A 19,640-nucleotide genomic window follows, 5' to 3' on the forward strand; every position below is an offset into this window, starting at 1 on the left:
TGCTATGTCAAGTTCCCCTTCCCTAGGGTCACAGCAATATAAATATACAATAGACTAACCTGATATTTATTACACATTATTACAAGTCGATTTTTAGTGGAGATAGTGGAAATTTCAAGCGCGCCAAGTTGCCAACCTTGCCAAGCCCAGGTCTACCACCAATAACGAGTTTCGATTGCCAAAATCGAGATGATGTCGTCCACTCCCCCGTGAATAGACACTGAATTCCCCAAAATTTTCACCAAATTTTCATTTTGTATACCACACATGTGGTTGATCATGTGCATATTTTCCCACTCAGCCACCCGAAATAGTAACCGTACCTGATGGCGAAGACTCAATCGCCATTCTCAATATCGTAAAGCCTTTCCGAAGAGAGTCTCTTCAAGAGACGTAAAATAAAAAATATATTTTTCATATATTAACCAACGCAACAAACCCTGTTGTAGTCGACACATACTGCTCAGCAGTTCACTTCGATGAAGTAGTACTCGCCAATTCTCAACCACACTAGACCCGTACAGAATTGGCGTACAATATCATCACAACAGTAATCGTATAAAGGGAATAGAACCAGCAGATTCAACTCGAATCGCTCTTCAACACAGTCACCACCCTTAGGGCGGTGACTGATGTGGTGACAGGATGAGAAAGACGACCTATTGAGGAGCGAACGAGCTGCAGAGGCCAGCGCCCTTCTCAGTAGCAGTGGAGGCAACAACAAGACCAACAATGAGACCGTAAAGGCCCAAAGCTTCAGCGAAGATCAAAATCAATATCATCCCCACGAAGAGCTTGGGCTGCTGGGCATTAGCACGAACACCAGAGTCACCGACAATACCAATTGCCAACCCGGCGGCTAGGGATGAGAGACCAACAGTAAGACCCGCACCTACCATTGAAAAATCAAAATACTTATACTCTCAGATTTACCACTTACCAAGATGGGCATAGCCAGAATACTGGGAATAGGTAGCGGGAGTATCCATTTTACCGTTAATGATAACGGAGGTGATAAGACCGTAGATTCCCAACACACCTGCCATAACCACAGGGATGATGGAACGCATCACCAGGTCGGGCCTCATCACGCCCATGGAGCAAATACCAACACCAGATTTGGCAGTACCTGGACAGCAGAGTTGAATCAGACCGACTAAAGATAGGGAAACTCACCGTAGGCAGCGCCGAGGTTGGCGAAACTGATGGCAGCGGTGATACCCATGAAGCCGAAGAAGGCCGAGCTGGGCTCGCAAGCGGCGAGAGCGGTGGATGCGGCGAACATGTTAACAATAGCAAGAAAAAACTTCTACTAAAAAGAGACTATTTTCCGAGGAAATACAAGCCCAACACAAAACTGAATTTTCACAAGAACCATGCATCTATGCAGGTGCTTCTGCAGTTGAGCTCCCGGCTTGCTGAGTATCACTCTGATGAAAATCTATTGAGACTCAATACCAAAAAACCTACCCCTTCTGAAGAGACTGGTTGAGGTGGTTGAGAATTACGTTCATCATAATCGAGATGGAACGACCTGGCAAAAAGGTAAAAACTCCCCGGGTTAGCACTGATTCCACCGGCCTTGCTGCCAGTCCTCCTCCACAACGGGAATAGTGTGCATCAGACCTCTCCATAGATCTTCACGAGCCGCTGCTGGAGCCAAGCCAACCCCTTCAGAATCTCGCAACGCGACGACAAGACACGAAAAAAGGCGAACGCATCCACCCCTTACAGAGGTAGGCCCTATCGGGGAGGCGCAAGAACTTGACGATCTGAATAGTAAAAAATAGACTAAAATGCTCGACAGTCGCGAACCTTTTCTTGCAGGTCCCTAGTGTTGACATCAGGCACAGGCGTCTCGAGAGAGTGACGACCACGGCGGGAAGGGGCAGCTCCCTGCTGAGTGGTCGAGGAGAAGAAGAACGACTGAGGGAATTGTGAAGGAACGGCTTGGGACATGCCTTGGCGAGCTACGGCTAAAGTGATAAGCTGAATAGTGGAAACGGGATGAACTAATTGAGGAAATGCAAGTGGTCAAGATTTTCAAGTTAGACACTCACGTGGCCCGCAAGACTCTAGACTCGTCGGTCGAATGAGAGCGACGTTAATTAAGGGCAGTAGCCTTAGAGCAGAAGAACGTGATTGCTGTATCATGTATTGCTCGTTATTAAGGACCGTTTCAATCGACTGGTCGCAATGTTGGTGCAGAGCTCTTCCTCGATCGGTAGAGTTAGACGGCAAGAGTCTACTGCAGTACCTCGAGGCTGGCGCTCTCCCTCCCCTTTTTCTGTTGACTGGATAAGAGCTGATAAACGTTTCACCTATGGCTCGTACAATCTACCATGTCAAACGTGTATAATTTAGTTTCCACTAAAAAAGTTGCAACGACGAAGCTCTTGGAACAGGGGTCGTTTGAAGAAGAAGAGGTCGATCGAAGGCCTCTGCCACCTCCTTAAGAGCAGAGAAACGTGATGATCTAATCATGTATTGCTCGTATGATAAGGAACGTTCCGATCGAAAATCAACACGGGTTCGAAAGGCATTTCAGACTTCTTGGGATTAGGGAACTTGCGGATGAGCCAGACTTCATAAGGCTTAGGCAAGTTAGTCATATCAGTTGATGGGGGTGTCGGAGTTTAGCAGGAGCCGGTCGATAAATAGTTGGTAACTGGGGGGAAATCCAAGGCTGATAAAAAATATATTTTGAGTCTCGGCTCCAGAATCGATATTGAAAAATCATCTTCAGAGAATCGGTTCTGGAAATGCCCCCGGAAAAGTTTCCAGAGTCACTTCTGAGCGTGTTGAAAAATGCGTCTGCGCGTTTTTGAAATCGTTTTTCACATTTCAAAATCGTCTCCATTGATTGCGAGGTGGGACACGATTTTTAAATCCTTTTTCGGAAACGCTTCCAGAATCACTCGTCCATTCGGCAACCTGACCAAGGCGTTGTTCTGTAGACCGATTTCGAAACTCAGAGTCTTTTCTAAAATCGCTCCTCACACGTATAATACGATGAACGGCAGAAGTGATTCAATGAACATGGGGTAAACAAAGGTATCATCACTCACTCTAACTCCGATTGAATCTGCTATGTTCCCGCCCGTTCCTCGGCGGTTTTTTGACTATTTGTCCAACTGGTTTAAGTAAATGCTCAAGGACTCGTATAACCTACCATGTTAAACGTTGGGCTGATCATCGCATGCCATGATGAATGAGAACGCAGTTCCACAAGGGAGATGATTCAAAGTATAATCTTACTTTTATATCACATTCCATGTTCTACTACACTGCAACGGTTTCACGCTTAGGCGAGCGAGTATATATACGGATCTTTGCAGTGTGAAATGGCGAGGACAACGTATACAATTGTTCTTCCACGACTAGTTCCATTTTAGATCGAGTTAACTATGTCCACTCTCTAGGGAGAGTATGTTCACACAGCGAGGTCAAGCTCATCATTCAACTTATTGCTGCAATACCCGTTAGGGACGCAACAAGCTGCTCCAAACCAAGCTCCTCATAAGCCTAGTCAAGGAGAGCTCCTGCTGGGTGTCACATTGTCTACTACCGGGTTCTATGTTTATGTATATCTGGGGCCTGGTCAATTCGTGCGAGTTCCTGATCGCCCTACTCTGTTGTTGGCTGTGAATGATGATGCAAGGCTTGTTAAAGGTATGGAGAGCCATAAGATCTACGAGGTGCTCGCTGCTCTCTTGGAGGAGGCTCGACAACCATGGAGTGTCCAAACTCAAGGCTCTCCCTCGATGCTTCAAAGCTTGTGGTTGGACGGAGTTGAAAGTTTAAAGTCAATCAGTTTTGGTAAATGCCGAGAAATGCTGTTCTCTCTCATCACTGCATCGTGTTGATGTGAAACGCTTCTCGAACGTTGGGTAAACGCTCATCAGCTCATACAATCTCCACGCTGACATACAAATTGAAATATCCTATAACCGAGCTACTCCTATGCTATTCCAGCTTGAATACGTTCAAACAAGTCAGCTTTCCACAAGTGCCAATCGGTTGTGTTTGGAGTATGAGAGTCTATCGCCTGTACGACTCTTTATCAACTAGAGAATTTGTGTTTGCCTACAAGCTTTGGTTTCTGTAGTGAGCCTTAGGACGACGACCGCAGGAGAGAGGGAGACGCGCCAGTGAGGAACCGAAGCCTCAGGTGACGGCTTCTCACCTCGAAAATTTCAAATATCCAATGTCATCGTTCGTCCTAATAGTCGATGGACCAGTTCCTATTCTGAACGCTGCCGTTCTAGCTGACCTCATGAGGAGTTTCAACGCCCGATAAGTGATAGAGAGATTAAATCGCGGGGAGCAGGTGAGCACCATCGCAAGAGCAGGGAAGAGGTAGTTGCGGCATACACGACATTGAGCAGCTGTGTAGTGATGGCACTACTGTCCAGAATGCTGCCGATACAGCTACTATGTTCAGGGGAAGCCCGAGATCGCGACCTCTTCCTATAGTGGAGCATGGGGGACCATCCACTTCGTTTAGTAGGGAAAGGGAGATACCTCATAATTCTATTATAGGGGATTCCTCTTGGTCCTTTAGTGCTTGGGTTAAGTAGAGACTAATGTAGCAATTGTCCTCAGGGAAATGCCATGTTGCCCTGACGATACTCTCTACCGGTTATAGGTGCAGGGATGGGGCCTTCTGTGAAGGTGAAGGGGAAAGAATTCGACGGTTGGAGCTGGCATAGTTTGGAAGCATGTCAAGTTCGAATACGCCGTTGTAGTGGTAGTAATAGAGGAGAAATATTAGTAGTAGTAGTAGTAGTAGTAGTAGTAGTAGTAGTAGTAGTAGTAGTAGTAGTAGTAGTAGTAGTAGCAGTAGTAGTAGTAGTAGTAGTAGTAGTACTACGGCTATCGAGAGTTCTCAAGGGATCGAAGTTTCCATTGCAATTGTGTCCGGCTGACGTCGTCATGTTCTCGTTGAGCCACGCTTATTCTGAGTATTGTTTTCGTTTTCAAGGGAGTTTCCGCGGCCTGACCGCTGGACCACTCGGGTCGATTGATCCCCACAAGCCCTGCTCAGTCGAGTTCTACTACTACTGTTGCTACTACTGATAGATGGTATAACAGGGGCGTATTGATAATACAGTGGTGGATTGTGTCTTATGAGAAGAGCACATCAGAGCGACGAGAACCCGACAGTAGCAGAGAGAGGCGATCGCCTTAGAGAAGTGGAATTCAGCGCCCTAGGAAATGCAGTGATTACGGTAAAGTTATTGGACGTTGAGGTTCACGTTATAATCGAACCAGACCATTATTCGTGTAGCAGAAGGAGTCTATGCGGGTGAGGAGGCAGGGCCAGTCACCAACACAGAAGGGAACGTCACGGCCCAGGTTCAGATAGACGGGTTCGAGGCTTGCGAATACAAACATTTATGCTTCTGATGCATCGTAACGCTGAACTTATTATTATTATGAGGCGTTTACCATTTCTGAGATGGGCGGTATAATATTAGCGTGACGCCTTGGACACGCGCCACGTGGAGCACGTGTTGAGGCTAATCTATTCGTGTCGCGCATCACGCCGTCACGCCACCTCGCTGGGCTGCACGCAAGTTGCGTGAAAATACAGTTCATACTCCCATGCCACGTGTGACAGGGCACCTCTCGTCTGTTTCCGAGTCTTCCCATCATCATCATCATCGATTCCCCAGTGCTACGTCCCAATAATTGCGCTGAAGGTGCACCTCCTTTTTTCAACGCACAAGAAGCAGAGCCTCGGCGAGAGCCATTGCCCCACTGAACTGTCGTTCGCCCTCTCTGATCAGGTTGGGAGCAAATCTCTTCACACATCCAGTAGACGACGGCCAGCTTGTAGGTCACGGATAGCACGATGAGTGGCGTAGCACACGCTGACGGTGGAGTTTGGTAAGTCTTGCTGTGGCTACTCGTCCCGCTACCTCTGAGTATCTTTGATAGTATGAGTCTTCATACCTTGACTAAAATGTGCATTACTGGTACACAGGTTGGTGGTCGTAAGGGATAATGCTGGCAGTATTTTCTCCAAGGTTTGGCTTGCTACCGCTCCACCTCGAATTTATGGTTGTCCTCGTATGATGGTGTGCATGCGTTCAAAAATCCTATAAGCTATACGTGCGTTCGTGAAACGCCCTGTCTGAGACAGGCTGTCTCCCACCGGTTCACGCTCCCGTTCGTTTCCTGTAACCGTGATTTGTCCACGAAGCTCAACACGGTGCTTTTATCACTGGGGACACCTATAGTATTGGCATACAGTGTGTTGTCTGCTTGTCGGAGGGGGCACCATGTAAATTTCGCTCAACCATTTGTGCGCCATGGACCGCCCCTCGCAATTCCCCTCTTGTAGGAATCTATGTGTTTCGGAACAGCTACACTCTCAAGGTGCACATTTCTGGTTGGTCGTATTGGTGCTGGTCACACGCGGAATGCTCATTGGAGTCGCAATGCTACCTACCAACGAGTTGATCATGAGATTTGTGGACCAGCAGTAGCGTCCCTGGCGTCACTTCTCCTTCGCGTCGTCATTCATGCTGGGTTCATCTGTCTTCCTAAATGTTTGCACGTGCACGCACTTGGAGTAGCTTTGTGGGCGTGTGTGCTACTTGTTGCATTGCTCCATTTCCTACAACTGTTCTGCTTTTCCCTACTGAACGGCGGTACATCGGACTCCACGGCTAGAGGGCTCGACTTGTACGAGTTTAGGAGGTAACTCATGGCTTTGAAATTCAGGTTACTCAGGACGAGGTGGACTTACCCTTGCTGTTGTTTTTGTTGAGCCTGTCGTCTACCCTATGACGTCTATGACGATCGCTCAGTATGCAGGGCTGGGTGAGCTCTCGCGGATGCGTTTGATTCACTCACCATTTCATCCCTCACTGTGTGAATTCGTCAAACTGTCCCCAATCGTTTATCTACGCCTTTACGGCCTGTAGGGCGTCAGTGCTAGGGCGGTGTTTCTCCTCGAGGTAAGTGAGCACTAGGAGGCAGCTCCATACTGTTCGACGGTTCCTAACGGTGGCTGTCTCTCAGCTCCGTCGACGGCCGAGCTGAGAGACAGCGGTCTGACGGTCGTTCTTGGAGCATTTGCAAGGTCCTGTGACAGGACTCCTATCAGTTTCCACAGCTTATATAGGATTCGTCCATCCTCTCCCCCTGCGCCCTCTGCCGAAGACTGTAAGGAAAGCTTCAGTGGCGCCTGATGAGACAACGAGGAATAGGCTGGTGTGGAGGAGGTACGTGTAGTTGTGCGCTGCCGTATGCCGCAGAGTTCGGCAAGGCACATGTGAGGGGAGAAGGCTCAGAGCTTTCTCTCTATTCTACTGGCGGCCACTCGTTCCTGCTGTCCTAGTGGTAGGTCCTTATTTGGTTCATAATTCCTACAAGTGGTCGTGACATGCTTCTTCCTGTCCTCTCACTCCGTTGTGTTGTCCGATTGTGTGGCGTATTGCTCTTGTGCGCAGATTGCCGTTGTAGCTCGACTATCCCGTGACGCTCAGGTGAACAACCGCTCGAGGATGATATTCCATCAGCAGCTACCACAAATGAGCAGTTGGGATCCTCTTCTTACATTCCTATCTTCCGAGAAGCCCCGTCCTGGTCGTCTGACGGCCTTTTTGTGTAGCACTGACCGATGGCCCTATCACGGTGCAAGCGACTGGTGCTTCATTGACCCCTCGGGCTCCTGTTATAGCGCTGAAGGCGCTATTGATGACTCGTCCGGAGCGCACGAGGCGGGATGGATCAGACGTCTCAGTAGCGAGCATCGACTCTATTGGTTCGGAGGAGGCTACAGCTGCTATGATGGTCAGAAGGACCTCTTCTCATCTACCTTGACATCACCGAGCTACAACGTTGAAGATATCATAGGGCGAATCCAACTTGGTGCCTTACGAAAATGGATTGAGCTGGTCAGACGAGGCCGCGTGGATAAGGTCGTTTCTACTCAGGTATGGTCGGCAGTCGAGATCTGAGGAGATACAGTGCTCGCTAACCATGGGGAGCCCCTTCATATTTCTCTGTGCCGAGAACCCCCGCGCAAAATCTGTGTTTCCCTTGTGCATTATTTCGTCTCCCACTCCGAACTGATTGTTTGTCAGGTTATACACCGTGTTGGCAGCTCGGCCGAAGTGATCAAAAGGGCCAGAGAACCGTATGAACAACGGGAAGGAGGCTTCAGTAGCTATCTCGACAAGCAGTGTACATTTTTGAAAGCGTGTGGGTACGCGTGAACGCACTCAAAGCAGTGTGCTAGTTGGTGTCACATTGTGCGGACACTTGCTTTTCACGTGACCATGTCGCGTGAAACTTATTTTAGCAGTATCAGTTCCGGATTGTGGGATTGGTCAAACGAGGAGGTTTGAGCTTGGAAAATGGTCGTCGAGTTTCCGCCACACTTGGTGTGGCTGCCCACGCTTCTACTTGTGGAAAATCGCGACGCGGCCCAGAAGTCTATCAGCCGCGTCTCAAGTCTGATCATCCCTAGCGGGAGTTCTACTCCCGCACAATCCCGGGAAGCGAGAGCATTGTGAGCAGGCTTTAGTATGCGAACCTCTCTGAGGGCATTGTGCGCCTCTTGGAAAGGGTCAGCACTGTCTTTGGCCGAGACGGCTCCTTGTTGATCATGAGGAGAGTCCTGCTCACTAAGAGGACGTTTGCATCTTCTGGCTGCGGGGTACCACCAAGACCTTTGATGCGATTGGGCCTCCCGCAAATGTGCAGTGTGTGTTGCATGCGAATTTGTGCTTTTCCTTTCCGGGTTTTATGAGACTAAAGACTCGGTGTTGAAGAAGTTCCAAGGACCTCGCTCGGATGTTGTTTTATCACCTGGAGAGAAGAACACGTTATTGACGTCGTTAGTCTTCACCTCACCTCCGCATTGTGTTGATTGATCTCATCCCCAATTACTTTTCCCGTAGTTCACTTCCTGACCCGCTCATGGATGCTAAACTGCAGCAGCCGCCTACCTTATTCGAAGTCCTAGGCGTCCCGCCTTCGGCTAATGATGCGCGTATAAGGAGGGCGTATCTCGACCTGTCCCTGAGGTTTCATCCTAACTCTACTACTGGAGCTGCGTCTCCCAAGGCTGGTCAAGCTTGTGGAGAATTCTTCAAGACTATCAAGAACGCCTACGACATCCTGTCCGATCCTGCTCTACACTCCTGCTATCTCGAAAACATGCGCTTCGGTTCGAGCGCCGCTCTTGTGGCTGTAGAGCGACTGCGACAAGGTCGTGCTGTTAACAGAAGAGCGGATACGCTTCAACTCTATGCTGACGCACTCAATTTATTTCCCAATCTCAGCAAGAACTCCGACCCGCCTACTGGGGAGTCACTACCTGGCAACCTGGAAGTGGATTCTCGTCCTTCTAACTCCATGCGAGGATCTTATGCCCATCCGTATGCTCGAGCTCGACCTTCTCCCGGAAGCTCATCATTTAACTTATTGCCGCAATACCCGTTAGGGACGCAACAAGCTGCTTCAAACCAAGCACCTCATAAGCCTATTCAAGGAGAGCTCCTGCTGGGTGTCACATTGTCTACTACCGGGTTCTATGTTTATGTATATCTGGGGCCTGGTCAATTCGTACGAGGTCCTGATCGCCCTACCCTGTTGTTGGCTGTGAATGATGGTGCAAGGCTTGTTAAAGGTATGGAGAGCCATAAGATCTACGAGGTGCTCGCTGCTCTCTTGGAAGAGGCCCGACAACCATGGAGTGTCCAAACTCAAGGTTCTCCCTCGATGCTTCCGTTGGGCCGGGTTATGCCCAGTAATTTCCGAGAAGGCGAAGCGTTGTCCAGGCACCTTCAGAATGGCATTCCTCAAAGAGAGTCTCCTTTGAACGTAGCCACATCGGAGCCGAACCGGGAAGCATGGAATCAGGCTGCGATGAATGCTGGTCGACCTATGGTGTATCCATCTCCAGGAGGGGTACGTAGGACTTCTGCATCAATGCACTTGTCGTTATCCTCCTTTGTCAGATGAGTATTACTCACAATATGGCTTATGGACAGCGAATGGCGAGCAACACTGGTGTCTCGTCGTCATCATCATCACCATACGGTGTTAATGGTGATTCCGTATCAATTGCAAGAGTACCTGCATCATGGGAGTCATTAAGCGTGAAGGAGCTCATCGAAATTCATGGGAAGTGAGAACATTGCCTTGATGTCGTGTGGGAAACTGTTCTTCAGGGAGGTATGGGAATTCTTCCCGCTGGAAGCTCGACGGAAATTCTTCAATTTTGCTATGAGGTTCTACATCCCTAGAGAGCAACCACATGCAGCACAGTTACGCTCTCCTCCTGAATTCCGAGGGTTGTCCCATCACGTCTTTGACGCTTACGTAGTTATGTTCTTCCGTTATCTCAAGGTGAGCTCTTCAGCGTATATGAAAAGTTGGGAGCGAAACGATTCTTTTTTAGACTATCAATGACATTGAAACAAGTATCGCTAGAAGTGAGGGCAACCATGGGAGATTCCCTTCACATTTTCCTGATGGTGCCGCTATTGACGATTATCTGGTGGGTGAAGGCATGAACTTCATGCGCCGATATGGTCAACTGTATCTAATAAGACTCACTATCGAAAGGCTAAGGTACCGTCTTGGCGGATGCATGTTATGGATTTACTTGTTGTTTTCAGTACAAGTGATCCCGTATATTTAGCAGGAGTATCTCAAAGAATAGTAGCTCAAACTCGTCGTCCTCCGCCTATGTGGAAGGAGGATCCCACATGGGCTTGGTCGGAAGCTGATGACTTGAAGTTGCTCTATTCGCTTGAAGAAAATGGCCTTGGTGAGCTCGTCGAGAGCGCGGCTCTGGTGGCAGGAGATGCCCTACGCTGGCCCTCGTCTAGTATCGCAAATCCGAAATTTCAATCATTTATTTACGCTCGACTGCAGTGGTTGATGAACGGCTTAGTTAGTATCAGTAGAATATCTGGAGGAGTGGTAAATCATACGTAAAATTATTGCTGATAATTTTGAATCTTCTACCAACACACAAGAGGCGGTTTTGTGTTTAGTGATAGTATGAACAAGAAAGAAAGGCTAGCAAAAACAACGGAAGCTGACGTCATGTGGTTCAAGCAAAGTCATTGAGAGACAAATATATAGATTGTTCATCTCTGATGACACATGCTTCTAGAGGTACAGTCAGAGCTGGAGTGGGTACCTTTTTCATAGAGCATTGCACCATGCAACAGTCACTGACTGCTGTATGGTGCCAGTCTGAGCTGGCTGCGAGTCAGCTTGCCCCAGACGCAAGGTTCCATGCGTTGCTAGAGCACATCCATAATCACTCTGTCCCCCCAACCCGGTTGACTAATGACGACCATTTTCCGAGGCATGAGCAACACTAGAGACTTCGGCCAAAACGATCGATATAGGAAGCCTAGCTGTAAACACTGCTCCAGATCCTCACCAAAAGTTTCATTCACAAAAGCATCGACGCTCTTGACTAACCCAAGGCTTGTTGAGCGAAGCGATCAGTTGACGCATGACCCAAATCAACAAATACGTGAAATGCCACGCACCACAGTTCTCATGGCTGCAACATAACCCTCTACTGCCCTCACGAGCGCAAACTGACAGCCCGAACATCGTCGCGAGAGGGAAGAAAACGGCAATTTATCAGCTACTTGCTGACGTTAATCGGGAGCATGGAGTTCAGCGTTAGTCTCCGCCATCAGGGTTCGCAGCCCTGATTGAAATTTCACATTTCACACATTCCAATTTCTTAAATTTCATGCAATTTCGGCGGGCAGCCGAAATTTAAAAAAAAATGAAATTTCGTCTTTTCCACCCAAAAAAAGGTTTTTTCTCCATCTTTTCATCGGTGTAATACAATCCGGCAATCGCAACTTTTTGCTAATATTGCCGATTTGCCAAATGCTATAATTTCTGACAGTCTCACTTTTTTGCTCTTTCGTATGTGCTGCTTTCTCAGTTACAAAGTAGCAACCACATTTACAACCTAGCAATTTCTGGTATAGGTTTTAGCAACCAAATGTTGAAAGTAGCAAATTCAAAAGTGTTTTCCAGCAAGTCGCTCTTTTTTGCTCTTTCTTTGCTGCATTGTATATTTCCCCGGAATGTTTCACACGCTGGCACTTTTGCCCAAGTGTGCTTCGCCCGCACGTTTTCGTTATTCTGGCAAGTTGTGCTCATTTGCTGTTTGGTATATTTTGCGTTGTAATTATATAGTCTGGCATTTTTCAAGGTTTGCCCTTGTGTGATGTTCCTGCATGAAATATACAAATTGGCAGTTGCCGGTATGTGACAACGCTGCGCTACTTTTATGTTTCGGCTATTTGCTCTCTTGTAACTTACGCCCTGCGGGAATATATACTAGCGTTTCGCTCACTCGCTCAAACTGCGTCTCTGTTAGCGTTATTAGCAAACTTGTCATTTTGAATTATTCGTACGAGTAATATACAATCGAGCAAACATAGTTATGGGGTAGAGTTTCTCGTTCGATTACAGTATTGCGCCTAATATACAATCTAATGCATGCTGCAACATGGAGCCGCAGGTAATCACGAGCTTGCAGTCAGAAACTATCTATGGCGATCAGTTTTCTAGAAAAAGGAAACATTCATGAGAGGACATCAATTTCAGACTGCAAGTGATTAAGATTTACACTGTATAGTTATTGCATAGCTGCATGAAACCAGGAACCGATGTCTTTATACGAGTAATTCTTGTCAAGAATCTGATTCCGCTACTTGCCGAATTGGTGGCCTACACGAAGGCATCTCAGTCGCAACCCAGATTTTTGAAAGATATAGTATGCTAAGATATCTTCAACCTCTCAGTATATCAACGCAGCATCCAATTCTCGGGGAAGCTGGGCTGTTTCGTCGAATTCCATTCAGACTCCGTCATCGGCTAAGCGCAGCTCCACAGTGGAGCTGCGCTTGACCGATGATGAGTCTGTGGAGCCTCCACTCAACTTGACATGGAACGTGGAAGTAAGGAGTGCAGATTAGAAGTGCTGATTACGAGCTGCGCACGCCTTAGTAAGGCGGCCTTACTACGACGCTTTAGTACACACCATTAGTGGTAATTCGAGTCACTCGAGTCGAGTATGTGGATTGCATCTCGAGCGCGCAATGAAGACCTGCAAACACTCGAGTGCTCGAGGAAGACGCCCAACCACCATGCGTTATGATACTTGACGTATCGCAACATGACACACTCAAAACCTCAGACAATAACAGCCCAAGTCGACTGAACTTCTCACTATAATAGTGGAAACTCTAACTTGAGAGTCGCAAGTTGAGACTCATTCTAGCGTGCTGCACAACTTTGCGCCACACGGGATAATAATGGGTTCCCCATTATGGGTGTTGGTTCGCTTACGCTACGCTCACAGGTTACACCTGTGGTTCCCACTGCGCCCTAGTTTCCTCTCTGTAGCTTTTCCATCCATAGGCACCACTGGTGCCGCACCAGTAGACTGCCTTTTAGATCAATTATTATGGACTGTGTAGGAGTGTCGAGGAACTATACACGCAAAAAACCAACACGGAGAAAATTCCCAAGTATGAACTTTAGCGTCCCACACGCAATATTCGCCCAGCTCGAATTCCCGCGTGACAATTTGCTTCATCTCTTCCGCAAGCCTCTAGTGCCAATTGCGGGGTTGCTCATTCCTAAAGCGGCAAATTGCTGCTCTGGAAAGTAGCAATTTGCTCAATAGTAGAAGGAGCAATTTATTGGTTTGTCCCTTTTTTTGAGCAAAATTGCTCAAATTGTCACATAATAGCACTTCACATAGCGGCAGCTTTCATGTATTGTAGCAATTCTCTGAAATATAAACAAGCAAACGATATTCATTCGAGCAGTTCCTGTTATACAATACGGCAAATTTGCGTATTTGTGAAGTGAATTTTGCTACTTTGCTGCTTTGTATATCAGCCATACCTTTCTTACACACTAGCACAACAGCAAAAGCCGCAGGAAATATACATTCCAGCTAATAGGCACTTTTTTGCCATTTGCTCCTTTGCTATTTTATAACTGAGCCCTTCTCATGGTCTTGCCAGAGCGAATGCTGCTATAGGCATCGTAAAATATTCCATTACAGGTCAGACATTGCGTAGTTGGTGTTAACCTACAAGCGGATGTCGTGGGATCCGAACCTGCGACATACCTTACTTTATCATCTATCAGTTGCTGGTGAGCGTGCTGGCTCTTTTTGCCCACCCTCTGCCACCCGGTAGTTTCTGGTTGTCTGCATCTTGACGTGCGATCCGCAACTGTGTGAGGATGGCCGCCCGATGGCCACAGATGAAGTCGGCAGGGCGGGACGAGTTGAGTTGACGAGTTTTTGGGTGGGAAGCTGCGATCGGGCCTGTATTTGCATGCGCACTGCACGAAGATCGCCAAGTGAAGGGGGCTGGAAGCCATGATGGTAATGAGTGACCATCTCTATGCGTCATCATCGCGTGGGAGTGACCAGGGTCCTCCCGATGCCAAATAGAGATCGATTCTAGTACTCTAGCACGTCCCCTGAGCAGTGACCAAGAAGTGGCGAGATTAACTACGAATCACCCCTCACCTGGTGGCTCGTGTGATAATGAAGAACATGAATGCACGTTCTGCTGTGTATTAATGCAACTATTATAGGCGCGAGCCTACTGTTTCTTTTTTCTGCTGCGCGGTCTGGTCAGCCCTATACTTGACCTCATAAACTCCGTTGCTGCACTAGGTGTAGCTCGGAGTCGCCTAGCCGTGCGGCGGCTGCGAGCGAGAGAGAGACCATTGAGAAAATTTGCCAGATGACTCCTCTTTACGGTGGCAATGGACTCCTGAGAAGAAACTGTTCCCAAGTTATATTTCGTCGCAACACTGGATCCCGAATCGCCGGACGCTCCGTGAAAGCGTTAGATTTATTTCCAGGAAGAGCAGGGCGGGAGGCAGTATCCCCGCTTTTTCATGGTCTGAGCTGATAACACTCGACAACGAGCTTTCTCAGCTCATCGGGAGACGTAAAATTCCCTTGGTATCCGTGATGGGGGCGCGTCACGTGGCACGTCACGTGGCGTCACGTCACGCCTGGGTAGCAAGACGTGCACACATGCACGACGAGTCGTTCGTTGCAGGAAGAGCCTTTGAAGTCGGGGGCCCCGACTCGGGGCTCGAAAGGGACGGCCGGAGCTTACTTTGACCACCTTTTTTGGACCCTCCCAAACTCCCTTGAACGGGGAAGCAGGAAGGTTACGCAGCTCCACGCTCCGTCGCACAGGTGTGCGACGCGGGAATTTTATAATACGATACACATCTGTGTCTCGGTGTAAAACTCTAGACAGAATTCTGCAGATGATAGGGGAGCAGACTAGGCATTTCGACCGCCCCCCTTCACGAAGTCTCTGCAGGGCCTGTCGTTTTTGGCTGTCGATTGGCTTCGTCGTTCCTCATCGACTTCAGAACCGGTAGAACTCTCGAGAGCTGCTGTACGGGTGTATGGTCCTTCCCTCCCGTGCTCAGAGCACGGTGCTCTTGGAAGAGGCCCCTCATGAAGTGGTTCTTGCTTCGTCGTTCTCGCCCCCCGGGGGCGCGATGTAGCGGTGGGGCGCGGCGCACGCTCAGCTCTTCCAATTCTTCGTCTCTCGGTTCAATAATCGGGGAAAATTGAACTGTCGATGATGCCAACGACATGGTTCTTATACTCTCATGTCAGTTATATCCACTTCTGAGTGATACTATGAACATCTACTTCATTCACTCCTTCATAGCTACTTCTTTCTTGGTGCTATGCGGACCTAAAACACCCGGAGGAACCTGCCAACCTGAAATACCCGAAGGAGACTACAACGCAATGGTCACCCCAGAAACCTGTGCCCAGTTAACCTGGCGGTCGATGATTACACAAGGATTATATTCGGTGAACTTTCGTTTAAGGTGCGAAGTAGAAGTTAGATCGCTAACCGTGCTATTATATACAGCTGGCGCTGGATTCTTCAAGGTCACGCGGGCCACCATGGCCGAGCTCGAGCGATTCGTCAAAGACGTTGCCTCGAAATGCCCCGGTATGATAAAACTTGACGCCGAGTACGACTTGGCGAGATACGCTTACATCGGATCCCAGAATGTTCTAGTAACTACGGTTGGCGGTGTCACAGCTCTCACCGATTTCAAGCAGGGGAAGTGCCCGCAGGATCTATGAAGCATCATACTGTATCATTTTTTTATTCTTGATCACTTAATAAGCCCGTACGGAGTCCACAAGAGAGTAAAGTGTTTCACAGTCAGGGGTCACAAGGGTCACAGCCGGAGCTACCGGAATCCTTACACTCATAAATCACGGCTCATTAGTTGAATTGGCTCGCACTGTACTCGCAGTGCCTGGCCGAGCTTCTGGGGGAACCGAGGGTTCGACTGTTGCAGATGCCCGTAAAACTGTGCTTAACACAACAGCACAGTTGAGCCGAGAGTCGTAGAGCTCTATTCCCAAGTCTTAGAGCTGATGAAATGCCCATTAAAATAGCATCCTTGGTTTGTTCAAGTTCCGCTCTTAAAACACCAACCGGTAATTTGAACAAACTTTTCGCTACTTTTCCGGTATCGACGGAGCTTTTCGTTCGCCTCTTTTTCATCTGAGGTTTCATCTTACGCGGCGATTGCAACGTCCGAGCTACCAGCTTTTTATCCGATGTCGAAATATCACCAAAACCATGTAATTGGTTGAGTGTCTTCAATCCCGATGTGTATTTCGATATCGTTGTGTACTGCAAATTTGTTGATTCCACTAAACCCCTCACAAACATAACTTCAAACCAGACAGTGGAAATTCCATTCTCATGGACTTATAATATTTATACGCAGATTCATAACCTTCCCTTGTTTCTACTGATGTAGTATGCTCTAGGAAATCAAGGAGATTCTTTCTCCCTCTTCCGTTTTAGCCCTAGCTTGATGAGAAGCCCACTCAGCAGACTTGGAGACCATCTACTTTGACCCAAAGTACTTCGACACTTATTCAACACAACAAACTACTGATGAGGTGAAATCCGTTTTCCATGCGACACACACCGAGTATCAAACTGCCAATATCGGATTATATCCTAGTTAAAAGAACACTCACAGAAACAAACTCCCAACCTCACATGAGATACCAGTATTGAGTATCGGGCCGGCTATCGTTTAGCTGCCTTATTATCTCTCGGCCCCTGCCCCTGATTATCAATATCTCTTTTACCCATAACAGCATTTCCTAGCTGAGTAGTAGGCGGTGAGTGCTCAGCAAACTTTCAGTCTTCATATGGGCAGTCTTGAAGATTGCCCAAAGAAGACTGAGTCTTCTTTAGTAAACCTGCATGTACCTTCCCACTCCACTTTTGACATATTTCTCGCTCCAGGTGCATTCGGTTTCCCCAACATAATGTTGGCAACATTGGGGAAGCATTCGCACACACCTCTGCAAGAAGCTCTGCCTCTAGATTCTTAGCCAGAAAGGTAGAGAATGCCTGATGATCTTCCATCTTGACCTCATCATGAGTAGGAGAAGATTGTAACAGTCTCATGCATAACAGCATTCGCTGACGATAACGTCGATCAAACAACTGTGCTTTACCAAAACCGTGTTTATTTGATATTGAGGCAATCCCCGCAGCATACTCACAGACATGCATCAAGTCACCCTTACCCTCAAAGACATATATAGCGAAGGCCCACCGCAACATCAATAGAAGTCATTGCTCAAAGTATTAGGAAGTTTCCCCGTAGGAAGTTTCACAGTCTCTACGCCGTAGAGTCTACGGCTTGACCATCTGGAGTGAACTGTATAACAGACTTGCAGGCCGACGCGGTGATCTCAGGATTAGCTTCAAATTCAATAAATGCATATCTTTCTCGAGACAAGACCACCGCAACAAGCGGAATAGGAACCAGTTCATTATGAGGTGAACAACAAAAAAACTGTGCCGCTGACGCGAGTATCTTACCCACGAAAAACTTCGCCTTCACAATATCCTCTTTTTGAGAAGCAGAAGCAATCAATGCAGCACTGAGTCTTGCTCTTCTCAGTCTCACAGCGATAACATCAGCCCGAGGCGGTTCAGCATCATTGTCCAATACGGCACCCATAGCGACAGCACAAGCATCTACCATTTCCCCCAACAATTCGGCATCATCAAACGCTGCCTTCAACGTTCTCCAAGAGTCGGCCGAAAAGGGTGGTTGAGTTGATGACTCAACTATGGTCTCTGAGACCATAGTTGAGTCATTTAATGACTGAGTTAATAACTAAATAATTTAGTTAATGACCTGAGTTAATGACTGTCATTAACTCGTCTGAGTCAGGCAGATCTGGAGCAGTTGAAAATGTCGACGCCAACAACGGTGCGTCCATATTTCAAGACAGAGTATCGAGAAAAGGAACTAAATGAAAGAGATAAACAAAATACCAGGGCAATTCAAGCACAACGCCACTCAAAGGCAGCTGGAACACGAAACGCCATGAAGGTCAATCAAACAAAATAAATGAACAGTAGTGCGAAAAGAATTATGACAATCATGATAAACATGTATGTGATTAGAAAATCATCGCGACTACTTAGTACGCGAAGCTAGTAATTTGCACAAATCTAGCTTCGCACTACCCGAATCGACCGACTTGAAAATGGTACCCTGAATCCAACACACAACAAATTTACCTTTAATCAACCAAAAGGTACCAATCAACCTTTACCCATTATCCGTCGGATAAAACATCCAACAATACATGGATTCCGACAACTATCGACCACATACTCGTCCAACAACTCCCCCAACACGGGGACACATCCATTGATGAGTAGACTAAACAGGTGACTAACCAACCACTATCACAACTGTTGTGGTAGTGGTTGGTTAGTCGTCGTGTGGTACAACACAAGACAAATCCAAATAAACAGTGAAAAGAACATACACAAGTGCATATCTCAACATACATATATATGTCCGACCAATAGCATAATCGGAACCATTCATCTGGACTGACTAACAAGGATATACAGACGTAACAAAACGAGAAGCAATCCGACAAAGCAACAATAACAGAATGTACAAGGAAACAGAAAGGGAAGAAACAGTCGAATGCTTAGATGTTAGCCTCAACAATAAGCATTATAGTTGAGTTTCCAGGAACACCACGAGGAGGTCTCTGAGCTCGTTCCCATCTAACAGTAAATCACAATGCATTCGTTGGACCTTCATAGATCTTCAACATCAACTTTAGCCGGGAAGCAACGGACAAGCCGTGAGACATGAACAACTTTCACAGAATCTCTCCCACAGAATTTTTGCTTTCCGGAAAAGGCCATAATCGGGAGAATCTTTGTTAGTTACAAGTCCTTTCTTAGAAAGAAACCCTATGATACGCCAACTTTTCTCAGCATAAGGGGGCTGATCAGCTTTATGCAAGTCCATAGTATGGTCTCCATACGAACATCACGTAAAGTTTACGTCGTAAACGGACTATAGCACCAGGGTATAAGTCGTGTTTCGTGGAACACTGCAACTTCTCGTCAGCTAACTTAATGGCACTGTTCAGTGAACAGTGTTCACTAATCGGTCCCATTCCACACGATCAGAGGCATGGGCATTGAGATCCACGTTGAACATCTCAACTGGGATACGATGCGTGAGTCACGCCG

At 47.5% G+C, this 19,640-nt stretch overlaps 4 protein-coding genes across 4 annotated transcripts; 3 read left to right on the forward strand and 1 right to left on the reverse strand.

Moving 5' to 3' along the window:
• Positions 1 to 659: 659 nt before the first annotated feature.
• Positions 660 to 1,285, reverse strand: Pmar_PMAR021966 (vacuolar ATP synthase 16 kDa proteolipid subunit, putative; the record flags this gene model as incomplete). Its single annotated transcript, XM_002767831.1, has 3 exons — positions 660 to 892; positions 941 to 1,129; positions 1,177 to 1,285. 3 exons carry the CDS (start codon positions 1,283 to 1,285, stop codon positions 660 to 662), a joined length of 531 nt encoding a protein of 176 aa, XP_002767877.1.
• Positions 1,286 to 8,916: 7,631 nt separating this feature from the next.
• On the forward strand, positions 8,917 to 9,984 carry Pmar_PMAR021967 (conserved hypothetical protein; the record flags this gene model as incomplete). Its single annotated transcript, XM_002767832.1, has 1 exon — positions 8,917 to 9,984. Exon 1 carries the CDS (start codon positions 8,938 to 8,940, stop codon positions 9,982 to 9,984), a length of 1,047 nt encoding a protein of 348 aa, XP_002767878.1. The 5' UTR covers positions 8,917 to 8,937.
• A 119-nt stretch (positions 9,985 to 10,103) lies between these two features.
• Pmar_PMAR021968 (hypothetical protein) lies at positions 10,104 to 10,971 on the forward strand. The gene is made up of 4 exons (XM_002767833.1): positions 10,104 to 10,150; positions 10,194 to 10,371; positions 10,424 to 10,596; positions 10,644 to 10,971. Exons 2-4 carry the CDS (start codon positions 10,249 to 10,251, stop codon positions 10,963 to 10,965), a joined length of 618 nt encoding a protein of 205 aa, XP_002767879.1. The 5' UTR covers positions 10,104 to 10,150; positions 10,194 to 10,248; the 3' UTR covers positions 10,966 to 10,971.
• A 5,014-nt stretch (positions 10,972 to 15,985) lies between these two features.
• Pmar_PMAR021969 (hypothetical protein) lies at positions 15,986 to 16,171 on the forward strand (the record flags this gene model as incomplete). The annotated part of the gene is made up of 1 exon (XM_002767834.1): positions 15,986 to 16,171. One exon carries the CDS (start codon positions 15,986 to 15,988, stop codon positions 16,169 to 16,171), a length of 186 nt encoding a protein of 61 aa, XP_002767880.1.
• Between the last annotated feature and the right edge of the window lie 3,469 nt (positions 16,172 to 19,640).

Source organism: Perkinsus marinus, assembly GCF_000006405.1.
Source record: "Perkinsus marinus ATCC 50983 genomic scaffold scf_1104296969786, whole genome shotgun sequence".
Classification (NCBI taxonomy): domain Eukaryota; phylum Perkinsozoa; order Perkinsida; family Perkinsidae; genus Perkinsus; species Perkinsus marinus.